This window comes from Cebidichthys violaceus, unplaced genomic scaffold (assembly GCF_023349555.1).
Source record: "Cebidichthys violaceus isolate CVI_PGR_0920_01 unplaced genomic scaffold, fCebVio1.0.p SCAF_4, whole genome shotgun sequence".
NCBI lineage: Eukaryota > Metazoa > Chordata > Actinopteri > Perciformes > Stichaeidae > Cebidichthys > Cebidichthys violaceus.
The window spans coordinates 599,995-626,614 of NW_027176594.1; the positions used below are offsets into that span (position 1 = coordinate 599,995).

Consider the following 26,620-nt stretch of genomic DNA (forward strand, 5'->3'; position numbering starts at 1 on the left):
AGACTTATTTTGTTCTACTTCTTTCGATTCGCGTCATTGAAGAATTCAGCTGTGTGAAATGACAACTTACTGCTTTAGTAGTTTTGGTTCCAACTCTGCCCAAAAAAACCCCCGCTGTGCTGGACTTCACCACACCGCTGACTGAGATGTAGTTGCTGCCAATCACACAAATAGTCTTTATTTTTAGATTTTTAGGCTTTATTTGTCTCACAACCCTCTGACTTCAGGAGGAACATTCATGGTTACAAACATCGAGATGATTTGTTCTTTTCTAACAATTCTTGTTGGGGTTTTTTTTGCATCGTTTTTATTACATATTTTGCAAATATAAGAATATTTCCAGACTGATACAATTAAAATGTTGTTGATCTGAACACATTTAATGCACCGGCATATTATTTACAATTTTGATAATAAAGTGCATCTAAGAATAAAGCTGTAGGCAAAATAAGAATAAAGTGACATTTGAACATTTGATTTCTGCTGAATTATAAACGCATTTTTTCCAAAACATTTTGCTCAGAATCAAATCTTTCTACAAACTGAAGCATTTTCCAAACGTAAATCAACGTTTCTATAATAAAGTGCCATTTTGATAATTCTGTCTGAACATGAGCTGGAAATAATTTGCAGTGTTGCTGCTTAACAGAGAATGTATTAGAAATAAACACGACAGCAGCTGAGTTTAGCTCTTAAAACAGTTTCAACTTAAGGACTAAAATCAGCTGCTGGGATGGTTGTTGTAGTACGGAGGCTGAAGAGTGCCACTGGAATCATTTCATGTAGAAGTTTACACCAGACAACAACCTCCGGGGCTGAGAAGAGAAGCCAATGCTTCATGTGTTAAACCTGCATTCTCTCTAGTGTCCAGCAGGGGGCGACTCCTCTGGTTGTATAGAAGTCTAGTCTAAAATGACTCTACTTCTCCTCTCCTCTCCCTTCCTCTGTTGGATCATTTCAAAGTAAATTAAAGAAATCGATTCACAAATAAATGTTTAGAACGTTTTTAAAACTCCAGCAGCCACATGAAGGAAATAAATAAAATCATACTTTCATCAGCTTAAATGAATAAGAGCTCACGTGTGCTCGACGTTGTTGAATGTATTAACTGACTGTAATTAAACTCTGTAATTATTTTAGTGGCGCTCTGCGGACTCCGTACCGTCGGACTGACAGCTGCTGTGTTCAGATCAGGGAGGAGAAGTGCTGCTGTCGTCACTCACTGTCCTTCCTCCATCTGTCCTGTTAAAATCTCACAATGTCTCCGTCTGTCTTTACTGTCCCACCGTCGTCCGTCCTCTGCTGCTCGTCCTCTGCTGCTTTCCCTCGTGTCCTCGTCTGTCCCCGGAACACAGATGGGATGTAATTAAGTACATTTACTAAATGTACTTAGTATAAATTCAAGCTGTGTGTACTTGACTTTAGTATTTCCACTTGATGCGACTTTATATACTTCTGCTCCACTTCATCTCAGAGGTAAATATTGTTCTTTTTACTACATTTGTCTGACAGCTTTAGTTACTCTACATCTCCTTCCTGTCCAGTGAAAACCTTGTATCTCCAGATGTGTTGATGTTGAATGTTTGTGATGAACCGAAGGATGAAATGTTACTTTATGTGTTGATGAAATCCTTCTACTTCTTCAGATTCATAAACTCTTTAAAAAGACTCTTGGATTAGCTGGAAAATGCTTCATAACAAACCTGAAAACAGGTTGTTTGTTCTTTCTGGAGATACGAGGTTCCCACAGGACAGAGACGCTACAAACACATGATGATCTGATAGAATATGATGCATTGATGAAGATTAAACTAAACAGGATATAAAGGAGTTTAAATAAAGTACCTGTTCAGAGGTTTCATTGATGTCTGAAGACCAGATCCTGGAACAAAACAGATGTTTATCTGAAATAAACCGGTTTTCAAACGGAGAGCTGTGAAGACGTTTGGACATGAAGAGTTGGACTCACGTGTAACCGGGAGCAGATCGGTCGATGTTAAAACTCTCTTTGTCAGAATCCTGATGCGTCCTCTTGAACCTGTGAGAGCGAACACGAGTTGACATGTTGAGGTCTGACGGGACAGTTTGAAACGTCTTCCTGGAGGATTCACGTATTGAGACGCTGATAATTAAAGATGAAAATATTCCAAAACGTGTTGAGTCCGTTTGTTTTGGGCTGTGCGTGTTGGTGAGCTCACGGCCGCCGCTCTGCGCTGCTCTGATTGGAGGTTACGGCTGATGACGTCATACCGCCCGATGACGTCATTGCATAGCAGCCAACCACCGTTTCTCTGTCAATGTTAGCACTGTTAGCACTGTCGCTGTTCTTTAGCGCTGTTAGCACTGTCACTGTTCTTTAGCACTGTTAGCACTGTCACTGTTCTTTAGCACTGTTAGCACTGTCGCTGTTCTTTAGTGCTTTTAGCACTGTTGCTGTTCTTTAGCGCTGTTAGCACTGTCACTGTTCTTTAGCACTGTTAGCACTGTCACTGTTCTTTAGTGCTTTTAGCACTGTTAGAACTGTCACTGTTCTTTAGCGCTGTTAGCACTGTCACTGTTCTTTAGCGCTGTTAGCACTGTCACTGTTCTTTAGCGCTGTTAGCACTGTCACTGTTCTTTAGCGCTTTTAGCACTGTTGCTGTTCTTTAGCGCTTTTAGCACTGTTGCTGTTCTTTAGCGCTGTTAGAACTGTCACTGTTCTTTAGCACTGTTAGCACTGTCACTGTTCTTTAGCGCTTTTAGCACTGTTGCTGTTCTTTAGCGCTGTTAGAACTGTCACTGTTCTTTAGCACTGTTAGCACTGTCACTGTTCTTTAGTGCTTTTAGCACTGTTAGAACTGTTACTGTTCTTTAGCACTGTTAGCACTGTCGCTGTTCTTTAGCGCTGTTAGCACTGTCGCTGTTCTTTAGCGCTGTTAGCACTGCCACTGTTCTTTAGCGCTGTTAGCACTGTTAGCACTGTCACTGTTCTTTAGCGCTTTAAGTACTGTCGCTGTTCTTTAGTGCTGTTAGCACTGTCGCTGTTCTTTAGCACTGTTAGCACTGTTGCTGTTCTTAAGCACTGTTGGTGAGAGCCATGTGGAGGCAATAGATATCTATAGATAATAGAGAACCTTTAAACATTTGTATTATATTGTTCTTTGTATTTTTCCATTTTTAACAACTCTTATCTATTTTTTTTATATATATATATATTTATTTCTGTGCACAAGCTTTTGAGAAAATGTAATTATTTCAGCACAGCGGCAATAAAATGTTCACAACAAATACGAGGCTAAATTCTTGAAAATACAACTCGATAGTTCTATAGTCACAACTGGACGATCCCTTTAGGTTCACACGATGAACCTGTTAAACGCTTCTGAAGCACACCAGTGTTGAAGGATTCCAGTCTCACCTGACGATCAAGACAACGGCAACAATCAATCCCAGCATGCACAGGGCCAACATGGTGCCCAGAGCGATGACCGCAGCCTGGCTGGAGGCGGGACTTTGAGGCTTCAGCTCCACGTCGATTTGAAGCCCCTCCCCGAACACTTTGACCAGCTCCACCTTCACAGCGGCCGATTGGCTCTGCAGCTTCCTGGTGGAGAAAATGTTGCGTTCAATGATTTTGTTTTTTGATGTTTATTAGACTTTTCAGTTCCTCAAAGAAGCCGTAGGACAGATTAAATATAACCTGTCTGGTGGAAGAAGTACTGAAGTGAAAGTACTAATACCACACTGGGAAAATACTTGGGTAAAAGTCCTGCATTGAAAATGTCACTGCTATTAATATATATACTATTACATATTATCATTAGGTTATTATTACTAGTGCATGAATGGAAAAGCAGGATATTACTGCTGCAGTTGGTTCCAGTCCAAACCTCAACATTATTACCGATTCATTACAATTATTAGAAGGAAATCAGCAAATATTCACATTTAACCATGAAATACACAATTATCAAAATAGTCCCAATTAATTAATGAATCGTTTCAGCTGTACTTGAACAAACCGTTGGGTAGTTTATTTAACAACAAAACATATTTTATAAGCTCTTACTTTGCAGAAATCTTAATATTTAAAGTAACATAAGCTGTCAAATTACTGTAATGAAGTATAAACTGAAAATACTTAAGTAAAGTACAAGTAACTGAAATGTGTACTTAAGTACAGTACATGAGTAAATGTAACTAAGTAACTAAGTTACATTGAACCAACGTTAACTAACTATAATATATGAATCGGTTCCGGCTGCTTGTCGGTTCACTTTTTAACATTGAAAATCAAACTCGTACTTTGTGACCTCTCCGGAGGAAACGACCTCTGCTCCGTATACGGCGATGAAGCCGACCAGAGTCTTGGCGGCGGCTCTCGGCGTTCTGGACTCGGAGGAGGATCCGTCGTTAGTGTTCGACACCTCGATGACGTTCACCGTCCAGCCCAGAGCCGCAGCCAGAGACCTGAGAGGACGAGGGAGAAGAAAGGAAATCATAACTCTGAAAGAATGAATCTCAGAAACAAGTCGCGATCACGCGATGAACTCGTCTCACTTCTCCAACTCTGGGACGTTCTTCTCCACGGTGTTGGCCGGCTGGTTGAGGGAGATGACCACCACGTCGGCGCTGCTCGCACTTCCCTGCACGTCCACCTGCCGGGGCGGAAGAGTGTTTCTGAGGCGTGAATCTTCTTTAAATTAAAACAGTTATTATTGAATTACATTACCTGAGGACAGAGTGTACAGGAAGCAGCAAAGAGTATTAGAATAAATAAATGCAGTAGAGAAAGGACATTAAAATCCGTCATTTACAGCTTTTCTTACAAATTTAAAACGTCCTTTATTATTTATTATAAAACAAATGTAACGAAACTCAACACCGTTGTATTCGTTTGAGGTATTGGGAGGAGGGTGTTGCAGGGTTTAAAAAGTTAACAATTTAGTATAACTTTGTTTAAGTGCAAGGCTTTAAAACAAATACGCTGCTCAAATTCCTCATGAGAAACGATTTTCTGTTGAATTTACCTTCATGTATTTCAAACCTAAAGACTGATGTTGCTGATAGAAAGCAAAGTCAGCAGTTAAAGGGCCAGCGTGTGGTATTTAAAGGGGTTTACTGGCAGGAAATGGAGTGGACAATTCACAAGTGTGTTTTCATTGGTGTAAAATCACCGGAAATGAAGAATCGTTGTGTTTTCCTTTTCTTAGAATGAGCCCATCATATCTACAGGAGCGGGGCCCTTTTTTCATGAAGTCAGCCATGTTTCTACAGTAGCCCAGAACGGACAAACCAAGCACCTGTTCTAGATAACAGGGCCATCCGCACGTCACGCATGGGAGAAGTTTCAGTTGGTTGCAATCTGCGACTGCACCACTAGATGCCGCCAAAGCCTACACACAAGACCTTCACTATATCAGCACTTAGACACTAAATAATCATTATAATGTGTTTAATGGACATTTCCTTCATCGTATTTGTGATGTAGGAATCAGTGTCAGAGTCCGAAATGATTTCCTTCGTCTGTTTTTCTGAAATGCTGAATAATTGCCACCTGTTTTGACTCTTGATTTTGGGTTCTACTGCTCGTTGATGTGCATTGTCCCTCCTTTCTCAAACGTGTCGAGTCCCTTCCTCCGGTCCTCCACACTCACCTCCACCTTGGTTGTAGCGTGAAGTCCTCTGGGGTCTTTGGCGTTCACCTCCACCACAGCCGTCTGTCCAGCCAGCCCCACCGCCGACACCACGTACACCAGACCTGAGGACGGGTCCACGTCAAAAAAGTAAGGACTGTCTGCAGTCAGACTGTAGACCAGCTGACCCTCTTCACCCACATCAGGGTCTGAAGCCTGGGGGGGGGGGGGGGGGGGCAGGCAAAGTTTCACATTAAAGATACAATTAACATAATTCAAAACTAAAGGCACATTTTTATAACATGCTATACTATGACTTTATGATATATTACACTGTGACTTTTTGAAATACCATGACCGTGTAATGACGTACTATGATGTTTTTTTTTTTTTACTTTTTTCAAAATACTGTGACTTTTTTGACATACTATACTATGACTTTTTATAACATAGTAAACTATGACTTTTTATAACATACTAAACTATGACTTTTTATAACATACTAAACTATGACTTTTTATAACATACTAAACTATGACTTTTTATAACATACTAAACTATGACTTTTTATAACATACTAAACTATGACTTTATAACATACTAAACTATGACTTTTTTAAGACAGAGCTAAACTATGTCTTTTTAATGACATCCCATATTATATCCTTTTTATGACATACTATACTAAGAAGTATATGACATACTTTACTATGACTTTTTTTATAACATAATATACTCTGACTTTAATGAGTTTTTTTTACAAAACATTTCTATCACTAGAAGATTTCTTGCAGCTCTTTTAAGTGCAACAGCTTTCCATGTTTGACTCAGTTGGGAGAGTTTATGTCAGAAAACATGGTCTCTGATAGAAAAGATCAGTTCCACTGCTGCTCAGGAACCGCATCACGCACAGGATGAACAGTTCAAAGTACACATCTCCTGTTAATCCCTGCTACAGTAAAGCAGCCATGGTAACTGACAGAAGCTGGGTGTGTTTACCTTGGCGTCGGCGACGGAGGTTTTATACGGGGCTATGCTGAACACAGAGGCTTTATACACCTCAAAGGGAAACTGAGGAGACTCGTTCACATCCTCCACCTGAACTCTGACCTGAGAGAGAGAAGAAACACGTCAAGGTACTGAAGAGAATCAGTTGAAGCTGATAGTCCCTGCAGAATTAGACGAGGTCCACTCTATTAGCCTAGTTTAGACAGTGATGGTACAAAGAAAATGTAATATATATTTATAACGTTTTCAGTGGCTGTTAACAAACACCAGAGGAGGCAGGTGAGCTCTGAGAATGGACAGGGAGGGTCATTAATAAATGAAAGTGCGTTAATAAAAAGATTGTCACTTGTCATAGAACTTATCAGAATTAACTCTCCCTGTATATCTAATCTTCACATGACAAAGGAGGTTACTGTTTCCAGTAATCAATATCACCTGAAATAATCAGCCCCTAAACATGTCTATAGGATAGACATCATTTTTAAAAAACAGATCATACCACTGCAATGGCTGACGTAGGGGGGGTCCTTGTGTCCACTGCCTCCACATCCAGGATGTACCACTCCTGCTCTTCTTTGTCCAGCTGTGCTTTGGTCAGGACGGCTCCACTGGCACCGACGGAGAACAGGTCGGTGTGCGTCTTCAGTGCATAGGCGACGTCGTAGAGGTCGCTTCCCGAGAAGGCCGAGACCCTCCCCACACTCGCCCCCGCCGGCTGGTTCTCGCGTACGCTGAAGTTGTAGGAGGAGCTCCCGAAGGCCACGCCCTCCCCCAGACTGACAAGCCTCAGATTCACCACGACGCGAGCTGTAAGAAACACAGTATATACAGGTAATGACCAGCAACCCCAACAAGCTGCAACTTTCTCATGCAAGGAAATGTGAAACTGTTCTGCAAGGTTTTCTATTTGTTCTTCTAAACAAGGTTTAAAAGTGCTCCTTGCACTGTAGCTGGATTATTGCAATGTCACAAGATCACGCGAGAATCCCCGGGATCCCGCATCGCATGAAAACACACCTCGTCAGGCTTCAAGCGACGCGTCAGTGACCAGTAAGCCACAGCACGGACCAATCGGCGTCCTGTGAGGAGCTACTGACGGCTAGGGGCGGGGCTTAGTTCAGCGTGACGCCGCACAGAGAGGCGACTGTTGGTTCTAAAACGACTAACGTTGAGTAAAACTACACGGTGCTGGCTGTCAGGTACCTGTGGAGTTCAGAGGAGGCCGGCCGTGGTCTTCAGCCAGAGCCGTCAGCACCAGGGTGGTATCCTGTGCGAGATCGGTGAGGTCCGAGATCAAAGTCACGGCCCCGGTCTTGCTGTCTAAGGCCAAATACCCAGAACTTCCTGCAGAGAAACTGCAACAGCAGAGAGCAAAAAAAACATCTTATAATCATAGTTAGTTGTGGCAACTTGAAAGTGTACCTTCTATTGGAGGCACGGCGGTGTGAATGGCTGCTGACCTGTAGGTGATGAGCGAGTTGTTGCCGGCGTCTCTGTCGGTGGCGGACAGCGTCAGCAGCAGCTTCCCTTCCTTGGCGTCTTTCAGCAGGATGCTGCTGACGTAGCTGCTGGAGCTGAACTCAGGTCTGTTGTCATTCACGTCGACGAGGCTCACTGTGACGCTGGTGATGTTCTGGTGCACAGGAGTCAGGTTAACACGGACGTTTTTCAGTGAAGGAGGCTTACATTGTATCATTAGTCGTATTTTATTATTTATATATGTTTTTTAGAATTAATTACAAATTCAATTATTGCAATTTATATACAATTATCCTTTCCTTTGGTTCCTTTATGATGGTTAACCTTTATATTATATTATTTATATGAACATAAACTCAACATTAAACGGCTTCTTCTCTGATTTAAAAAAATTTTTTTCAGGTTTGTGCACAAAACAATCAAAGTGAAACTACAAAATATTTTTCAGATTTTCAGTATGTGTATTTGGATTAAAATGTCTCTAAATTCAAGAGTTAATAACATTTTAATGACAAATCTACTGAATTTCGGGGTCTTTCAGTGTATTTCCTTCACAAACTGGCTATTTAATTGCAGCACAATATATTTTAAGATAAGTTATTCTTACATTACAGATCATATACACAATGCAAAACTTCAACGTTATCCTTTGAACATACATAAGTTGAGTTTCAAACCAACAGAACACTTTTGAAAAGACTAGTAGACGACTCAAATCTCGTGTTCCATCATTAAAACACTTCCTACAACAGTCCAAGGAATATAAAGGACATGGACATGGTTCAGTCACAGGGTCTCTGCAGGGTCTCTTACCTCTCGCTGTGGGCTGCCTTTGTCTGAGGCCTTCACAAACAGCTCATACGTTTCCCTGCTCTCCCGATCCAGAGAGCCAACGGCCATTAACGTCCCATCCTGCAAACACAACACATGACCTCAGAGCCCGAGCAAATGCTTTCACATTTCATACTTCCCACAATCCTCTCGCGCAAGCCTCACCTCTCTGAATCTGAAGAGCGGGTGAGGGGGGAGGAGGGAGAGGGTCACCTCCCCGTTGGGGCCGAGGTCGGCGTCCGTGGGCACGATGGTGACGATGTCTCCCGGAGTGACCTCCGAGTAGTCGCCCTCGGGGATCTGGAGCAGGTCGGGGATGGTCGGGAACTGCGGAGCGTTGTCGTTGTAGTCCAGGACGGTGACGTTGAGCTGGGCGGTGGAGCTCAGACCGTCGGTGACTTGATCCACCGCCACCACCTGAATACAGACACAGAGAGCAGCGTGAACTCTCTGCCATGATCTCTGTTTAGCTCAAAAGACCTTCAGAAAAACTCAAAATGCAAAGACAAAATACGACTCTCAAACAAGTTTTGTATTTTATTGATAAAAAAGAAAACTTGCCAAGTGATGGGAGGAGGACCTTCATAATGTCTATAATATTGGGGATTTGCAGGAATGTGTTTGCGCCTCTCATTCTCTCCTTCTTTGTAATATATATATTGGAACAGACACAATATAGGACACTGCATAGACAACATGGAACACCTCATGTTATGACCAACCCTTTGTGTATTAAGTGTAACTTGGGATTGCTTTTGTTCAGTTGTGGCAAGTTTTTCATAGATAGAAAACGTAACCATGAAATGTTTGTACCTGCAACACGTAGCTGTCCTGTGTCTCTCTGTCCAAGGTGACGTCGGTCCTCAGTGAGACCACGCCTTGGTTGTTAATGTCGAAGGCGTCGCTGGTATAGAGGAAGTAACCGCCGGAGAATCCACCCTGAAGACGAAGATTGAAAGCGCGTTAAATAGCTTCATGGTCAGATTTAATCATCACTTATCTGACGTGACATACAGTAGGATCAGATAAATGACTTGGATAGTCTCAATAAATGAATGTGTTAGATCAATTCAAATCAATTAGATGAATAAACTGCTACTGCAAATGCAGATATTGCTGGATCTGTAGATAACAGATGTGTTCCACCGTCGGGGTGAAAGAAATCGATCAATGATGTACATATTTTTTTCTTTCCTTGTTTTTTTGGTTTAAGATCTAATCTATTCAATATTCAATTCAATGTATTTGTATCGCCCCCAAAATCACAAAAGGTTGCCTTAGAGGAGGTTGATTCAAATATTGACTCAGTAGCTACAGTTAATGAATCACAGAACTGGTAGTAAAATGTTACTGCACTGATTATAAAGAAGCATAGTATGCTGTTACACAAAACAACTACACACAAAACCACATCATTTTTTCAGGAGATTCAACTCACCTCATCCCTGTCTGTGACCTCCAGGGTGAGGATGGACGCACCGCTGGCCAGGTTCTCAGAGACGGCCACGTTGTAGATCTCCTTACCAAACTCAGGCGGGTTATTGTTCACGTCCTTCACCTTCACCACCACAGAGCTGTTCCCAACCAGAGAGGGAGTCCCCCCATCAGAGGCCTGAACCTTGAGACTGTACACCTTAACCTCACTGTAGTCCAGAGGCTGGGCCAGCCGCAGAGTCCCGCTGGAAGGGTCCAACTCAAAAACAGGAGTTTCTGAGGAGGGACTCTGCTGGAAAATACTGTAAGTTATTCTCCCATTGGCTTCTTCGTCGGGGTCTACAGCTGATAAGGTGAGCAAGCTTGTACCCGTTGACTCCGTCTCTAAGACTTCACGCTGATACTCAGCCTCTGAGAACTTGGGGACGTTGTCATTGATGTCGGACACTTGGACCAGCAGGGAGGCTGTGGCCGACCTGGAAGGACGACCCTGATCTTCAGCCACCACCAGCAGGTTGTACTCTGCCTTAGTCTCCCTATCAAGTGCACCGGCCACACTCACCATCCCAGACACGGGGTCAACAGAGAACCTGCCCTCTCCTCCTCTCAGGGAGTATCTGATCTCCTTGTTGAAGTTGCTGTCTTTGTCTGTAGCTGGAACGGCAGTAACATTGGATCCTACCTCTGCGTCCTCAGGGACTGATTTAGTGACAGAACTGGAGGTAAAAACAGGACTGTTATCATTGATGTCAGTGACTTGAACCTCCACGACTGCATTGTCACTGTTGACCCCGTCGGAGATGGAGATCTCCACAGTGTAGTTGTGTGGGGCCTCATCGTAGTCGAGCTTCACCGTAGTGGAGAATTCACCGTTTTCGGAGATGGTGAACTTGTCAGCTTGTGTATCGACTCGGAGAGTCACAGGAACCTCAGCGGCTAATGCGAGGAAGTCAATCTGAATAAATACATTAAAAAAAGATGTCAAACAACACAGTGAAACATCCCTATGCATGTGTGTGTATATATATGACTTTTGGTATAGTTTTAAACCATCTCGCAACCATCACCAGCTCCAAGAAGTAGCCAAATGTCATTATTTCTCCATTAAAAAAACCTCTGTAAGTCAAACAATAGCATTAAATCAACAGTGTTGCTAAACCAGTCGTAGAGCTTAATTGAAAACTCGTCTTGGATATCAGTGGGAAAGGAAGATGATGATGATGCCCTCACCTTGAGGATAATTGTTCCTGGGTTTCTCTCTTCTTCTATGGTGCCACTGTAGGTTCTCTGTGTGAACTGTGGTTTTGTGTCTCCAACAGCGAGTATCTGCACCTGCGCTGAGGCAGAGCGCGACACCACTCCTCCTAATGGAGAAGCAATAGATCATCAAATATTTATACGATGTTACCACTGTGACTGGTAGAGTAAAATGAGAGAAAAAAGTGCTGTTCACAGCTACCATCTCTGGCTGTAATGAACAATAAGAACTCCAAGGTTTGATGCCGTTCCACTGGAATGACTTTGGTCAGAGTGATTGCTCCGGTGGCTTCATCAATGGAGAAGTAGTCGTTTTGATTCCCAAAGTCGATTGAGTATTTGATCTGTCCATTCACCAACGCGTCTGGATCTTCTGCCTCAACCTTTGAATCGCATCATAGATAAGAAACACGTCAATAAATACTTCCATGTGTTTTCTTTTATGATCCTCAGGTGGTTCCTGGATTAGTACAATTTAGTGGTTTAGTACAGTCCACCAATAAACAACTGACCAATTCTCGGCACCCTTTCAATGCAACAATCATAGCTCAGCACCAACTTAGACAACCTCGGCTGCCAAGAGCCTTGACTAACATAACATGTTAAGAACTACAAAAACACTTTGAAGATGGTGAAAATATGTGTTCTGATATGTAACAACAATACTGCTAAATTTGTGGACAGTGTGTGTTTTTTATGTGGTTAAACGATGTAGATGTGAAATGGTTTGCTTCCTATTTTAAACCCATACATTTCAGGAAGCAAGTTGTTTATCTAAAAGCCAACTTATAACAATTGGAGTCCCACAGGGAAGTGTTTTGGGCCCCCTGCTGTTTTTAGTATTTGTCAATGACTTGGAATTTGAAAATGTATTTGTATATGCTGAAGAGCAAGACGATCATAAGTGAGGAATTGAATAGGATCGAGGGTTGTTTTGAAGACAGTGAGTTGTGTGATATGTTGGATGTTTGGTAGACATTGATCGGGTTGGAGAGCACATGGAATTAAAGACCCTCATGAAAGTGAGCAAGAGAACCAACTGCAGAAGTGATTGATAAAGGAAGGCGAAGACTGAATTTTCTTGTTAGAAGTTGCTTTGACGACTCAATCTGTTCATTGTTTGGTTTGAGAAAACGCTCACAGATGAACTACAAATCTCTCAGAACGTCTTTAAACGAAGCACAGATCACGTGTCGGCAAGCAACAATTCCAACAGTTGGAATGGTTAACGCTGAACAATTTACAATGAAAGAATCAAGGTCTGAAAGCACTGTTATAATTGTTGGGATAATAAACAATATTGTACCTACTCCTCACCTTTACAAGCAACATTCCCTCTGTTTGGTTTGGGAAGACTTTGCTCTCATACTGGCTGCTGGTGAATTTAGGGCTGTTGTCGTTCTCATCCAGAAGAGTTATATTCACATTTGCTGTCACAGTGTGGTTGGGTATTTCCGTCTCCCTTGCTTCAACCTTTACGATGAACAAAAGCATAGCGTCTCAGGATATAATCAGGACTGTTAATAAAAAAAACATTGACCCCAACACTTGTCCATGTGAGAACATGCGGTGCCAGCTTCCGCTGGAGTGCAATGGTATTTTTTTTTTACGTTATTAAAAAGTTTGATCACACAGCTTTGCATCTTCACCTGGTCATGTGACACATTGTCTCACATTGAAACATTGTGATCCGAGTAAATTACATTAAAAAACATTGGTGTTGATGGTTTCAAAGTTAAAATCCACCTAAGAACAATCCCATGTGAGCGATCAAACTTCATTATTGACCTCATAAACACAAGTTTGACACAAAAATACCAACTCAAGGTCCACTTACTAGTTGCTTCTGAAACTTTTATCTGAATCAGTCTTCACCAGCAGTTGGAGTTTGCAAACTCCATCCACAAGTGAACACACACATCTGTGGACCCTGAGTTGGTATTATCACATATTTTGTTTGTATGACACTATATAGCTCAGTTGATATTTAGGGGTTTGTTGTACTTTCGCCATATTAGATGCATGAATGAATGTTTTTGCCTTTTAGAGACAATATTTGATCAAGCCCAATTGCGTGGTTTTAAGCGAGGTTGGTCAAGTATAAACCATCTCGCAAGGGGAGGAACAGGCACAGTTGATTAACCTTGACCCTGTTTTAAGGTGGAAAACATTTCACATTTGAATGAATCTGTGTCTCAGAGTCTACGTTACCTGAAACAGGATCCTCTCCGTTGTCTCTCTGTCCAGAGCTGTGGAGTTACTCACTCTGATCGTCCCGTCAGAGCTGATGGAGAAAGGTGCAGATTCTGGAAGGATCCGCAGCGTTCCCACAAAGCCTCCCTGTGGAGGATTAAAGAAATAACCTTACTCACCTCTTTAATACCAAGCCAGGCTATTTTTCATTTTCCATTCGAAGAAGCCTCGATCACAGTTTAAGGGGACATTCTTGAGGCCTCTTTGCCCCCTTAAATTTCTGATAATGACTCTATGTGTCCCGCCAATAATTTACCAGAGTACACACAAGTGGTCTGAAGGCTGCAACTCACCTCATCCCTGTCTGTGACCTCCAGGGTGAGGATGGACGCACCGCTGGCCAGGTTCTCAGAGACGGCCACGTTGTAGATCTCCTTACCGAACTCAGGCGGGTTGTTGTTCACGTCCTTCACCTTCACCACCACAGAGCTGTTCCCAACCAGAGACGGAGTCCCCCCATCAGAGGCCTGAACCTTGAGACTGTACACCTTAACCTCACTGTAGTCCAGAGGCTGGGCCAGCCGCAGAGTCCCGCTGGAAGGGTCCAACTCAAAAACAGGAGTTTCTGAGGAGGGACTCTGCTGGAAAATACTGTAAGTTATTCTCCCATTGGTTTCTTCGTCAGGGTCTACAGCTGATAAGGTGAGCAAGCTTGTACCCGTTGACTCCGTCTCTAAGACTTCACGCTGATACTCAGCCTCTGAGAACTTGGGAACGTTGTCATTGATGTCGGACACTTGGACCAGCAGGGAGGCTGTGGCCGACCTGGAAGGACGACCCTGATCTTCAGCCACCACCAGCAGGTTGTACTCTGCCTTAGTCTCCCTATCAAGTGCACCGGCCACACTCACCATCCCAGACACGGGGTCAACAGAGAACCTGCCCTCTCCTCCTCTCAGGGAGTATCTGATCTCCTTGTTGAAGTTGCTGTCTTTGTCTGTAGCTGGAACGGCAGTAACATTGGATCCTACCTCTGCGTCCTCAGGGACTGATTTAGTGACAGAACTGGAGGTAAAAACAGGACTGTTATCATTGATGTCAGTGACTTGAACCTCCACGACTGCATTGTCACTGTTGACCCCGTCGGAGATGGAGATCTCCACAGTGTAGTTGTGTGGGGCCTCATCATAGTCGAGCTTCACCGTAGTGGAGAATTCACCGTTTTCAGAGATGGTGAACTTGTCAGCTTGTGTATCGACTCGGAAAGTCACAGGAACCCCAGCAGCTAATGCGAGGAAGTCCACCTGAACAAAACGATTAAGAGCCAGATGTAAAAAAATATTTTTCCAACTAGGAATGTGTAGATAATCAGAGGTGAATACCTAAATACATACATACAAACATCGACTTTGCATGTTAGATGAACAGTTGGTTGGAAAAAACATCTCTTGACAGTTTGATATGGACATGACCTGTCATAACAACTTACCCTAAGAATGAAAGCTCCTGGGTCCTGCTCTTCTTCTAAAGTGCCGCGGTACACTTTTTGTAAAAACTGAGGGTTTGAGTCCCCAGGGGCCAAAATGTTCACCTGTGCTGCGGAGGAGCGGGATATGGTGCCACCTAGGAGGAAGAATATCGTACTGACTTATATTATTCAGTATGAAGAAGCTTTTTTTTTTTACTTTTTCAGAATTTTGTTGTTGCAAATCTAGGGCCGGTACTTTTGACACTGCACCAAGGCCTCAGTATGCTTCAAACAAACCCAATTTGTACAAGATGTTGTCAGATTCAAATTTGCTGCTGTGTGAGTCTGTGCTTACAATGGTCATCCAATATCCAATCTCAACAAATCACCAACAGTGAGCATTCTCAAGATGTTATGAAGATCACAAAGCATTTGATACCGCCAAAGGTGAAGTGCATGACATGACTCGACTGAGTGAAGTGCAGTCGTGTAAAGTTTCAGCCCACAGACAGCAGTTTAACAAAAATATCGTGACCCTAAATAACTTGATATTTACAGTTGGACTGGATTTAGGCTTGAAAAGTTTTTATTTACTGCTGATTGGCTCTTTTACTATAACTGAATCATCAGGTAAAGTGATTGGTGAATTTCTGGCAAGCTGTAGATAGTGTTGGAGTCTCAGGGAGATATACCATCTCTGGCTGTTATGTAGAGAGGAAACTCCAATATCTCGTTCTCCTGCAGGGGAATGATTTTAGCCAGCGTGACGTCTCCACTATTTTCTTCGATTGAGAAGAAGCCGTCGTTGTTGCCAAAGTCAATAGAGTATTTGATCTGCCCATTCTCGCCAGCATCTGGATCTTCTGCCTTAATCTTTGAGTTAAATTACACAAATCATCATCTTAACACCACTCCTATAAACGCCGAATGAAAATGACATAGCAACAAATTGTCAACAGGAAAAAAAAAACACCAGAGTATCTGTGCAAATGATAACTTTCAAATGTAAACAAGGATGGCTTTATCAAAATCAAACAAGCCGAGCCCAAAATCCAATGTGAATTTATGAATGTTACTCCATTTTCATATAAATCTTTACATAATTCTATCAGAATATCCTGTGCAACGTTAAGGGTTCCATTGTTCTGGCCGCCCATCATTCAGAAACCCAAATAGTCTGAAGAATGTCCCATTGACAGCCCGCTATCGAAAAATCCACAATCTCTTGGCAACAAACAGAAACACATGGCTTTTATTATTATTAACAATGCCTCTGAGTACTAGCTAATCAGAGGAAGGAGAAATGAGCTTTCAGTCCAATGCGGAATAATTCTGACTATTTTTTGATTTTGACTATTGGGATTTCGGAATAATGGTCCGTCTGAAACAATGGGCAGTCCCCACTATAAGATGTGCATTTGACAAACAAAATTGAAATTTGTCAATTAAGTCAAATGAGTTATGAGAACTATCTTTATTAAGTGTATAACAACAGAAATGTGCTGCTGGAAAAAATATCTGAACGGTAAATAAAATATTGAACCTTCTAAAAACAACATGGACTGTTACATGACTTCAATCAAAATCAGAATCTGGGACCAGATCAAGTAATGTTGAACAGAACCGTTTTAATCACTCACCTGGACCAGCTGCATTCCCACTGTTTGATTTGCAAACACTTTCCCCTCATACTTGTTACTGGTGAATGCAGGACTGTTGTCATTCTCATCCAGAAGAGTCACATTGACTTCCACCACTTCAATAGCGTTGGGTGGATTCGTCTCCCTTGCTTCAATCTTTTAAATAACAAAAGAACAGCGTCAAAGTTAAGGTCACAATGTTTAGGTCCAGACGCAACACTGTTTCAATAGTCCCCAACACATGTTATATTTTGTCCTGTGTGGGTTTGCTAACATCTTTCTGAATGAAATTATGTGTTTGTGACTGGTTTGAGTTTACCTCAAACGTGATGCTTTCAGTGGTCTCTCTGTCCAGAGCTGTGGAGTCCTTCACTCTGACTGTCCCATCAGAACCGACAGAGAAAGGAGCGGATTCTGGAAGGATCCGTAAAGTTCCCACAAATCCTCCCTGGGGAAAGATGATCGTGGTAGTGTTGGAGTTTGATTTGTCATAATAAGCCAACACTATCAAATATATTTTATGTTTTAAGCACACATCTATGAAATCTGCATATTACAATTAGTGTTAATGTGACATTATTTAAGTGATTTAACATATAACCTGTAATTAAAGTTTTTCTAAAATACACTTTGGAAACCTCAGAACATATTGGTATCAGCGACACATGCCTGGACATGCCTGAGTGGGAACATTTAGGTCTTTGTGAGACACCATTAGAAAGATGAAACCTGGGGGTGACTAAAAAATATACCATTGTATCCAAGGCAACAGAGGAGGAGTTTAAAAACAGGAGCTTTAGCCTCAGATGGAGAAACTATACAGGACAGCGTTCAGAGCAGAATAAGCAGTTGGCCTCCGGAGGCTACCTCGAGTTGGTTCTTTGCTTAAAGAATAAACTCTGACTGTTCCAGTGCTTTCTTCAAACATCTTTGGGAAAACAATAGCTACTAATTACAGAATAGACAAAGCGTTGGGGCAGTAGTTTAGACTTCATCAACTGGCCCAGCCTGAGCTTCTGCTCTCCAACAGTAGAAATTACATCAAAACACATATAATCTTTTAATAAGTAAAATCTACAGTACCTGGTCCAGGTCGGTGACGACGGCTTTGAGCAGAACAGCATTAACAGGGGAATTTTCTAGGAGTGTTACGGAATAGCCGGGTTGGTCAAACTTTGGAGGATTATCATTCACATCCTCAACAGTGACAGACACCACAGCATCCGCCGTCTTCAAATTGTCATCTGTCTGGGCCGCCTGCAGAGACAAAATATTACAGATAATCATTTATTAAGAGTTTTACTTCTGTGTGTTGATGTGTATAACAGCATATTCTGACATGGCACCAATAAGTGTTTCTGATTTCACATTATCCTTAACATTTGGAGACAAATTGTCCATGGTAGAATAAGGAGGCAATTAGATAAGCATTTGTTAGAGTGTTGATGTACTTTAACTCAACTAGAAAAACAGCAATTTCATCATGTTCATTCTCCTGCTCATGTTCAAGAATAACTATATAGAAATAGCTAATCCAAGCTAAGGGTCTAGTTTACTTACTAGGTCATATAGAGGCATCAGTATTAGTGAGACAGTTTCATAACCAGTAAAAAGTTCCTCACAGTAACTCTTAAATTGATTAAGTTGTAAAAATCTTGGTAAGTTAAAGAGGTGTGTCGTCAGCATAGCAGCGGAGGGAAGACATATCTTCACCTAATGTATTACAAACGTGAAAAAGAAAGATACAGCAATGCTATCATGTTCGGACTGTCTGGTGTGTGCCATTGATGTGACGCATTGCTAGATGACTGGGATTAGATTTCGGTTGTCTTATTATCCTCCATGAATTATCATGAATTAAAGTGTCGGTACCTTGATGCTGACAGAGACCACGCTGCTGTCCATCTCCTCTCTGTCTAGAGCAGTCAGCACAGACACAACTCCACTGCTGGAGGCAATGTCGAAGTTTCTCCGATACTTGTCTGGAGACACTAAACAAATAAAGATGATGTTAAATATTTTGTGTTTCGTCTCAAAGGTCTGAGCCGAAATCAAAGGCTTAGTTTATTTCTTGTCATGTACCTGCACTGATGCTGTAAGCTAAAGTCATGTTGATCCCTATGTCTCCGTCCTGAGCTTTTATTGCTTCTGGCTCAATAGTCCGGAAAGGCCCAATCTGAAATATACAACATACAAGGAGTTAATATAAAACAATTCTGAAGATAGAATTAAAAATATAACACTTCTACAATAAACTCCATGAAGAAAAACACTACAGTATAGATATAACTATTTTATGAGCTGAAATGTCAACTTTATTCATTAATCTTTCAAAAATCTTAGAAATGCACCACAACCTCATCACCTTTGCTTGACTGTGTAGAATCTTTTAGCATATAGATGAAGAAGTAGAGCTGCCCCGAGGGCTTGTCAATCACGTTAACGGTACAGGGTCTGTGTCTGTTTTGATAGTTTCCTTATTGGATTAAACCTAAAGTGACAGAAACAAGGAAAAGCTTGGTATTTCCATTTCGTCCTCCCCGCTGCCTTAAATTTGGCCTTCGCAAACCCCATCTGATTCTGGGGGACTTCCCCCTGGTGGTGGGGACAAAAATACAAATCGTTTTTCGAGTTTCAGCCACTTCGGATTTTATCCAATAAATGAACTATTAAAACGTACACTGACCGTACAGCCCCCGATTGATGGCTAACGTGAATTATTGCCTGACGCCAAGATTTTAAGATAGCAGTGTTATTTGTCAACATTCAGGCGGCAACCTCCGGTTCTGCTGAGTGAAGCCAATGCGGGAGTTTCATAAAACTTGCATTCTCTCTACTGACCAGCAGGGGGGCGACTCCTCTGGTTGCAAAAAGAAATAGTAAACATTGTAAACATGAGTTTATGGTCTCGTGATATGGTAAACGTGATTGTATGGACCCAGTTGTCGAGGTGAAATGCTGCCCCCTAACATGTGGCCAGGTATTACACATCGCACCTTTAAAGAAAAGTGTTGGTTGGCATTGTGAAAGCCAACGCCGTCACCTGTGAGAGAAATATTGCAGCGTTTAGCTTAAGAGACTCACCTCATTCTCTTGAATAAAGGCCTGGTACACGTTGTGGCTGAAATACGGATTCAAGTTATCAAAGTCGACAACGTTAATCAGTACAGCGGCTGTGTCGTTTAAGCCCCCGCTATCCTGCAGTGAACACAGACAACGCAGATCAATCAGGTATTCATGTTGTCATGGTTCTAAATGATTCATTAATATGATTAATATGTTCAATTACCTTGGCCGTCACGATGAAGTTGTACTTTTGGACTATATTGTAGTTCAAACGTCTCTTCAAAATAAAATCCCCTGAGTTGGTCACGGTGAAGTCCTCTGAAGTTGGTTCCTTTTGACAGAAAGTCACATTTCCTTTTATATATGTATATATATATATATATATATATATATATATATATATATATATATATATATATATATGTATTAATATATTATAGTCATGATTTGGATTGGACAGGATTTATAAAATATCTATATGAGTGACTACATCCACTCTGAGCTTCCACAGTGCAGTAACAAGATGAATGTATTTCAACCTGTTCACTACGAATATCTCGTTTTTCTTTAAAAGTTGTCACTGAAACTCTCTGTAATCTTATTATATAACATTAATTGTAACTTCTCCAAATGTGGTTACATTATTATTATTATTATTATTATTTAATAGTATTTACAATGGAATATGTCACTCTGTTGTTTGCTGGGGTGCTGTCTCCGTCCACAGCTGTCACTTCAAGAACCACGCTGTCCACATTTTCAGTCTGGAAACAAAAAGGCGAAATGACCCACAGATAGAAATAAATAACATAGACATGCATGTTCTGTTGTTCCTATAAGTCCTTTAGCCTGAACAAAGTATGTATTACTACATGTATCCTCTCTAACTCATTCTACCATAGAGTGCTTTGGATACTCTTGGCAGTATTTTGGGTAAGCAAGTCCAGATTTCAGTGACTTACCTCAGAGACAGAAGCGCTGTAGCTCTCCTGTGTAAATATCGGGCTGTTGTCATTAAGATCGTTGAGTTTCAGCGTCCGAGTGTTGTTGTACTGCAATGATACAAAAAAATGTATTGAAATATTTGTTTTTCTCATGTTAGTGAAAACTGCGACTTTGTGACTTTACACCCACCTTAATTAAGCCGTCGCACATGACGGAGTAATACAAGGTGCTGTCGCTCTGAAAGACATGAACACACCGTTGAGACGAATTACGGGACAAACCTGACACTGAAGATGTGTTGAGTGGAGTTCAGGTTCCACTGGAGCTCAGCAAAGACAGCGTCAGGCAAGAAGAGGGACTCATGCACTAATAAGACTAACTTTGGAAGATAGAGACGAACTGGGACTGAGGAAGCCTGATGAACTTAATAATGCTTAACAATGTGTGGATGCGGAAAGACAGAGAGACATTGTTTCTTTAGCCTGCTTGCTCTTCATGGTTGTAAATACAACTTTTGAAGCAGATATGTGGCAAACTCAGCAGTCGATAAGAGATCAAACCAGGACGAGATTTGTACACCTGAGGAGCCGTTTATTTGGCCAAGGAAAAAGCTCCAGTTGTGGTGCGCACCCTTCCTTTAATAACCTTTTTTGTGAGTGTGTGGGTGTTTATGTGCCTGCACTTTTTGGCTCAAGCTAAGTATTACCTAATATGATGATATATGCACCTGTTGTGCTGATCTTTGCCCAACTGTTATCTAATACGATGACGCTATGAGAGGTTGTTGTTCCACTCAGGAACGTTTCCATGACGGTGGAGCCCTGAGATCCCAAAAGAGGCGTGTTGTCTGTAAGTGTGAATGAGACTATGACATGTAATGACACTATAAGCATGACATGTGTTGATACTACCATACTCTCTGTATGCACGAGGTGTCCAGTGGGCGTTAGCGGTCTATTTTTAGAATCATTTCATGACGTGGATTAGACCCAACCTCTGGACTCTATCTCACTATTGGCCTGCAAGGTTCAGGGCTGATTTAAATCAATACACATATTTTTTATAAACTTGGTAAGGAATGTCGACATTTACATGTGTTTCATCACAGTACAGTCATGTCTCTTAGTTTACAGATCAAAAAACATGTTTAGGTTTTCAGTACCTCTTCAAGTCAAGTCAATTTTATTTATACAGCCCAATATCACAACACAAACTTGTATTAACAGTATTATTAATGGGCTGATATTTATTCCAAAATAGGCTATAAATATATATATGATTTATATATATGATTTTTTTATATGATTTATTGGAAGAAACCATGCAATTCTATGTAAAATCAGACATTCAGCACCCCCATAGAGCCCAAATGGAATGATCCTTTGATTGGATTGTGAGATTGGCGGTCAGATCAAGTTGAATAGTCGACTATTCTTTATCTTTATCTGTATTTCAGTGGTCATATACCTCTGCATTTGACCCTCTTTAAGCATTTAAGATGCAGCAACTTCTTTATAAATATATATTTATTTCATTTATTTCTGTTCTTGTGCTGCTGCACAGTAACGTTACGAACTGAATTTCTGGGAGAAAGGGTTTCCCCGACTCACGGCGGCCAGCGCGTCTGCGTCCAGCGGCTTCTTGGTGCGGACCGTGGCGCTGCTGTCTCCCAGCGTGAAGCTCAGCTCCAGAAACTCCAGGTGGGTCGGGAAGATGTAGGGCACCAGCTTCACGCCCTCTGTGATCCCACTCACCAACTCCACATCCCCTGCAAGCGTGGTGGGAGCATTGTGAGACGGACTGCTTAAACATCTGATCTCGTCTACTTGGACACATAGCAGCGACGGACGCATTTCATTTTCCTTTGTGATGAAGTCAGGAGGGAAACAAACACAGGTCCTTCTCCTTCATGATTTCCCAGGAATCGCTGATCATGAACTTTAGAGAAATGATGCCTCTCACTGATATAATGCAACATGTATGTTGATTGCTTGTACATCGCTGTCACATTTTCTAAATAACAACAGACTATTGCTGCAAAATGAAATAAAATGCTTCATCTTTGGCATATACACGTAAGGTAGCTTAACCTATGGACACTTTGCTCACCTTTAAATACAAACAAAAGCACATTAACTACTTTTTAATAATAAAAAGGTATTGGTATCTAATCGGGCCGGTATCACTTGTTATCGGATCTAAACCATATTTTTTGTTATCGCAAATATTGTTAGCTCTCCACTAAATGAAGCTTTGGCTCAAAAAAAGCAACAAGAGGGTTAGAAATATAACGTTAAACTGTCTGTGATGCACCATAAAGCACCAAATAAAGAATAATAAAGAGTGGCCATTACTTCAAATATAACAATATAAAGCCAGTTTAAATACCAATGAACATGGCATGAATGTATTTAGCACTGTTTAGAGCCCCTGAAACAGGTTAAACATGAAACCACTTTTTAATTTGAGTTATTACTAACCAAAAAAAAGATGTGCCTCTCGCAAACAATTTATTATCCCAACTTTTTTATTTTTCAAAATGACACAGCTGCTGGATGAAGTGACTTTATTGAGTCAAATTGTGCAATATGCTATTCAGGATTAATGTTACGTACCTGAATATCCTTCATCCACTACACCCACAAATCCATTGCCACCTCCAGCGCAATTAATGGTTGAAGTACCTTGAGGAGCAGAACAAATACATGTTAGTAGAGAATGGAGAGTTCATAGCAGGTTCACACACACGACCGCACATAAAAGCATTGTTTGTCACTTACTGGTATCAAGTCCTGCAGAATGTTTTGGTTTTATGAGCCCAGCTTTATCTGTGTCTGCCTCCACAATAATAGTAATAACGGAGGTACATACAGAATTTTTCCTGTGGCGCTTGTGTAGTGGGTCCCTAAAGGGTCTAGGTTTTGGCGGCACCTATTGGTGAGGTCGCAGATTGCAACCAAGTGAAACGTCTCCGGTGTGTGACAGGCCTGCAGGAGGACGACGGCGGGCGTGACGAACATGAATGACCCAATCTAGAACCAGAGTTTGGTTTGTCCCTTCTGGGCTACTGTAGAAACACGGCGGCCGCCTCCCTGAAGAGAACTGCTCTTTGTATGTACATACAAACGGCTCATTCTCAAACATACTCATTGATACTATATAACATTTCGTCCAATTGCTCCCTTAAATGCTACACACTGTACCTTTAAGTTCATTTCTACCATTCGAAGCAGATACACAAAGGCCCAATACAACAAAATACTGTTTTTGCCATCTAATTTCTCTACATTATACTGAAAACTGCTGATTACTCTATATTGTCTGAAATGCACTGAACCATTTGATGAGGAAAAGTTTTTTGTATGGTGTAGTTTTTCTTTTTTTACATCACCTGACATTGGACTTTGAAACATTAAAACTTAAAGTGAGGCGTAATCAACTTGATACGGCAGCATGATTTCATACAGATATAAGGTTGAGTCAAGCCACCGAGTGGATGTAGGACGTAGGGACAGTAGATTCATGAAACCCACTGCAGCGCCGAATGACCAAATCATTCAGTGTCCTGGGCTTCTGTGTGAATCCTCACCCAACGTTTGGCACATATCAATACATTGACTGATGATTATGGTCCTCTTTTGGTGGTCAAAGGTCACTGTGACCACAACTCATGCAGCATGACCGACACATTCAACGGTTTAATGTAAATAAAAATCCAGGACCTTCATAACCGACGTAAGACCTCATTGTTCCTCCTGTTTATGGTTTTAAATCAAATCTGTTTCTAAAATCCAGGGAATTCATTCATTCCGGCTCCACTCACCTATAGGACTTCCAGTGACGACACACACACAAATGAAGAAAACGGGAAGGAGACCGGCCCGGATCAAACCACCGGTGTCCATATCGGCTCGGTTGTGATTTCCCCAAGACCTGAACGCCGACACTGAACTAACCACCTGAATGACAGTCGTTAAGAAGCGTCTGCGGTTCACCTCGCCCTCCTTTCCAGCACTCCTGTTTTATGGCGGGTCGTAAATCGTTACAGGTATCACTGGTGCCAATGAGCAGGACCAAGTCTGAGTTTCATTTCACATGAAACATGGTTAAGAATCGTGTGTTAACTTCACAGGTGGAGAAGCTTGGGCTACATTTAGCTATCGATGAAGGTCAGGCCTCTGCTGCTGCACATTTGTATTTTAATTCAGATTGATTTTGGACCTTGTTTGTACCTTTCATTTGATTTTTATTGCATTTGATTTTATAGTTTGTCATATTGTTTAATTAATTATTAAAAATGTTTATTGTCTCTTTGTTGACAGACTTCTGCTGTTGGAAGACTGGCTGTTAGAAACAAATATAGAAGTACACTGTTTGTGTTTTGACCTTCTGCTGAAAACTCTTTCAATTAAAGACTTTAATCTTTAATAAATTTAATAAAAGTCATGATGACGAGGCTAAAGGGGGGAAAAAAGGAAACTGGTAAAAAAAATGTCTAAACATGTGGGTTACCTTAAGAAAAAACAGGAAGTAGTTTGATATCTCTCTAAACAGTCCTTCACACCTCACCTGTTGAGTAACCTTAGTGAAGCTGACTTCCCTCTTCTGTTTCTGCTAAAATGAGTAAGCATGAAGAGCAAATTTTCTATGATTAAAGCAAGAGCTCCACAAGGATCGTTCAAAAAGCAGCGAAACAAAACTGTCACACGTATGAACAGTTAGAGCTGCTCTCAAAGCAACTTTCTGGTTTTCCTAATATACAGACTCAAATCACTTCCAATAATTTGTTTTCTTACTGTAAAAATAGATTCAAAAGCTGTGCACTGGATTAAGAGAGGAACTCATATGCAACCTAAAATTGTTTAAGTAAAAGTAGTGGTGGGATTCTTTTTTTTTTTTAACATGTGGGCTACCTGAAGAAAAAACAGGAAGTAGTTTGATATCTCTCTAAACAGTCCTTCACACCTCCGCTGTTGAGTAACCTTAGTGAAGCTGACTTCCCTCTTCTGTTTCTGCTAAAGTGAGTCAGGATGAAGAGCAGATTTTGACACCAAACCTAAAACGCAATACATTTTCTATGATTAAAGCAAGAGCTCCACAAGGATGGTTCAAAAAGCAGCGAAACAAAACTGTCACACTGATGAACAGTTAGAGCTGCTCTCAAAGCAACTTTCTGGTTTTCCTAATATACAGACTCAAATCACTTCCAATAAATAGTTTTCTCACTGTAAAAATCGATTCAAAATATGTGCACTGGATTAAAAGAGAAACTCATATGCAACCTAACATTGTTTAAGTCAAAATAGTGGCTGTTAAATAACTGTGGTGGAGTAAAAAAGTACATAATTTCCCTCTGAAATGTAGCAGAGTAAGTATGGTTAACTGGAAGGCTCAGCTGATTACAGCTGGTTAGTCACATTCTGTCTCAGCTCTGAGACAATGAGCCAGTGTTAATGGGTCATAATTCATCTCATTTACAGACATGTAAAAACATCTCCTTCAAACAACTGTCTATTTAAGTTTCTCGGCAAAACTACATTTTATGCGATAATGTGAACAAATCATTATCGCCCAATACTCATTTTCACTGAGCAGAGCCTGAAGGCATCATAATGTAACTGAACAGAACCTGATGTCACTAGCTCTCCTCCTGTCAATTTCAATCTTTTAAAAAATGATTGTAT

The 26,620-nt window shown here is 41.3% G+C and overlaps 1 protein-coding gene across 1 annotated transcript; it reads right to left on the reverse strand.

Annotated features, from left to right (window-relative positions):
• Positions 1-201: 201 nt before the first annotated feature.
• On the reverse strand, positions 202-24,899 carry LOC137885238 (protocadherin Fat 4). Its single transcript, XM_068727416.1, has 35 exons — positions 24,760-24,899; positions 23,552-23,620; positions 22,547-22,704; positions 21,126-21,173; positions 20,954-21,043; positions 20,669-20,755; positions 20,215-20,322; positions 20,010-20,123; positions 19,008-19,101; positions 18,798-18,916; positions 18,009-18,182; positions 17,245-17,373; positions 16,926-17,081; positions 15,978-16,158; positions 15,307-15,440; positions 14,171-15,121; positions 13,836-13,964; positions 12,942-13,097; positions 11,827-12,007; positions 11,598-11,731; positions 10,372-11,322; positions 9,747-9,872; positions 9,099-9,350; positions 8,916-9,014; positions 8,084-8,256; positions 7,827-7,978; positions 7,123-7,430; positions 6,615-6,725; positions 5,637-5,831; positions 4,540-4,637; positions 4,285-4,449; positions 3,398-3,583; positions 1,970-2,038; positions 1,846-1,882; positions 202-1,338 (listed from the first exon to the last, which is right to left on the reverse strand). Exons 1-35 carry the CDS (start codon positions 24,839-24,841, stop codon positions 1,246-1,248), a joined length of 6,309 nt encoding a protein of 2,102 aa, XP_068583517.1. The 5' UTR covers positions 24,842-24,899; the 3' UTR covers positions 202-1,245.
• Between the last annotated feature and the right edge of the window lie 1,721 nt (positions 24,900-26,620).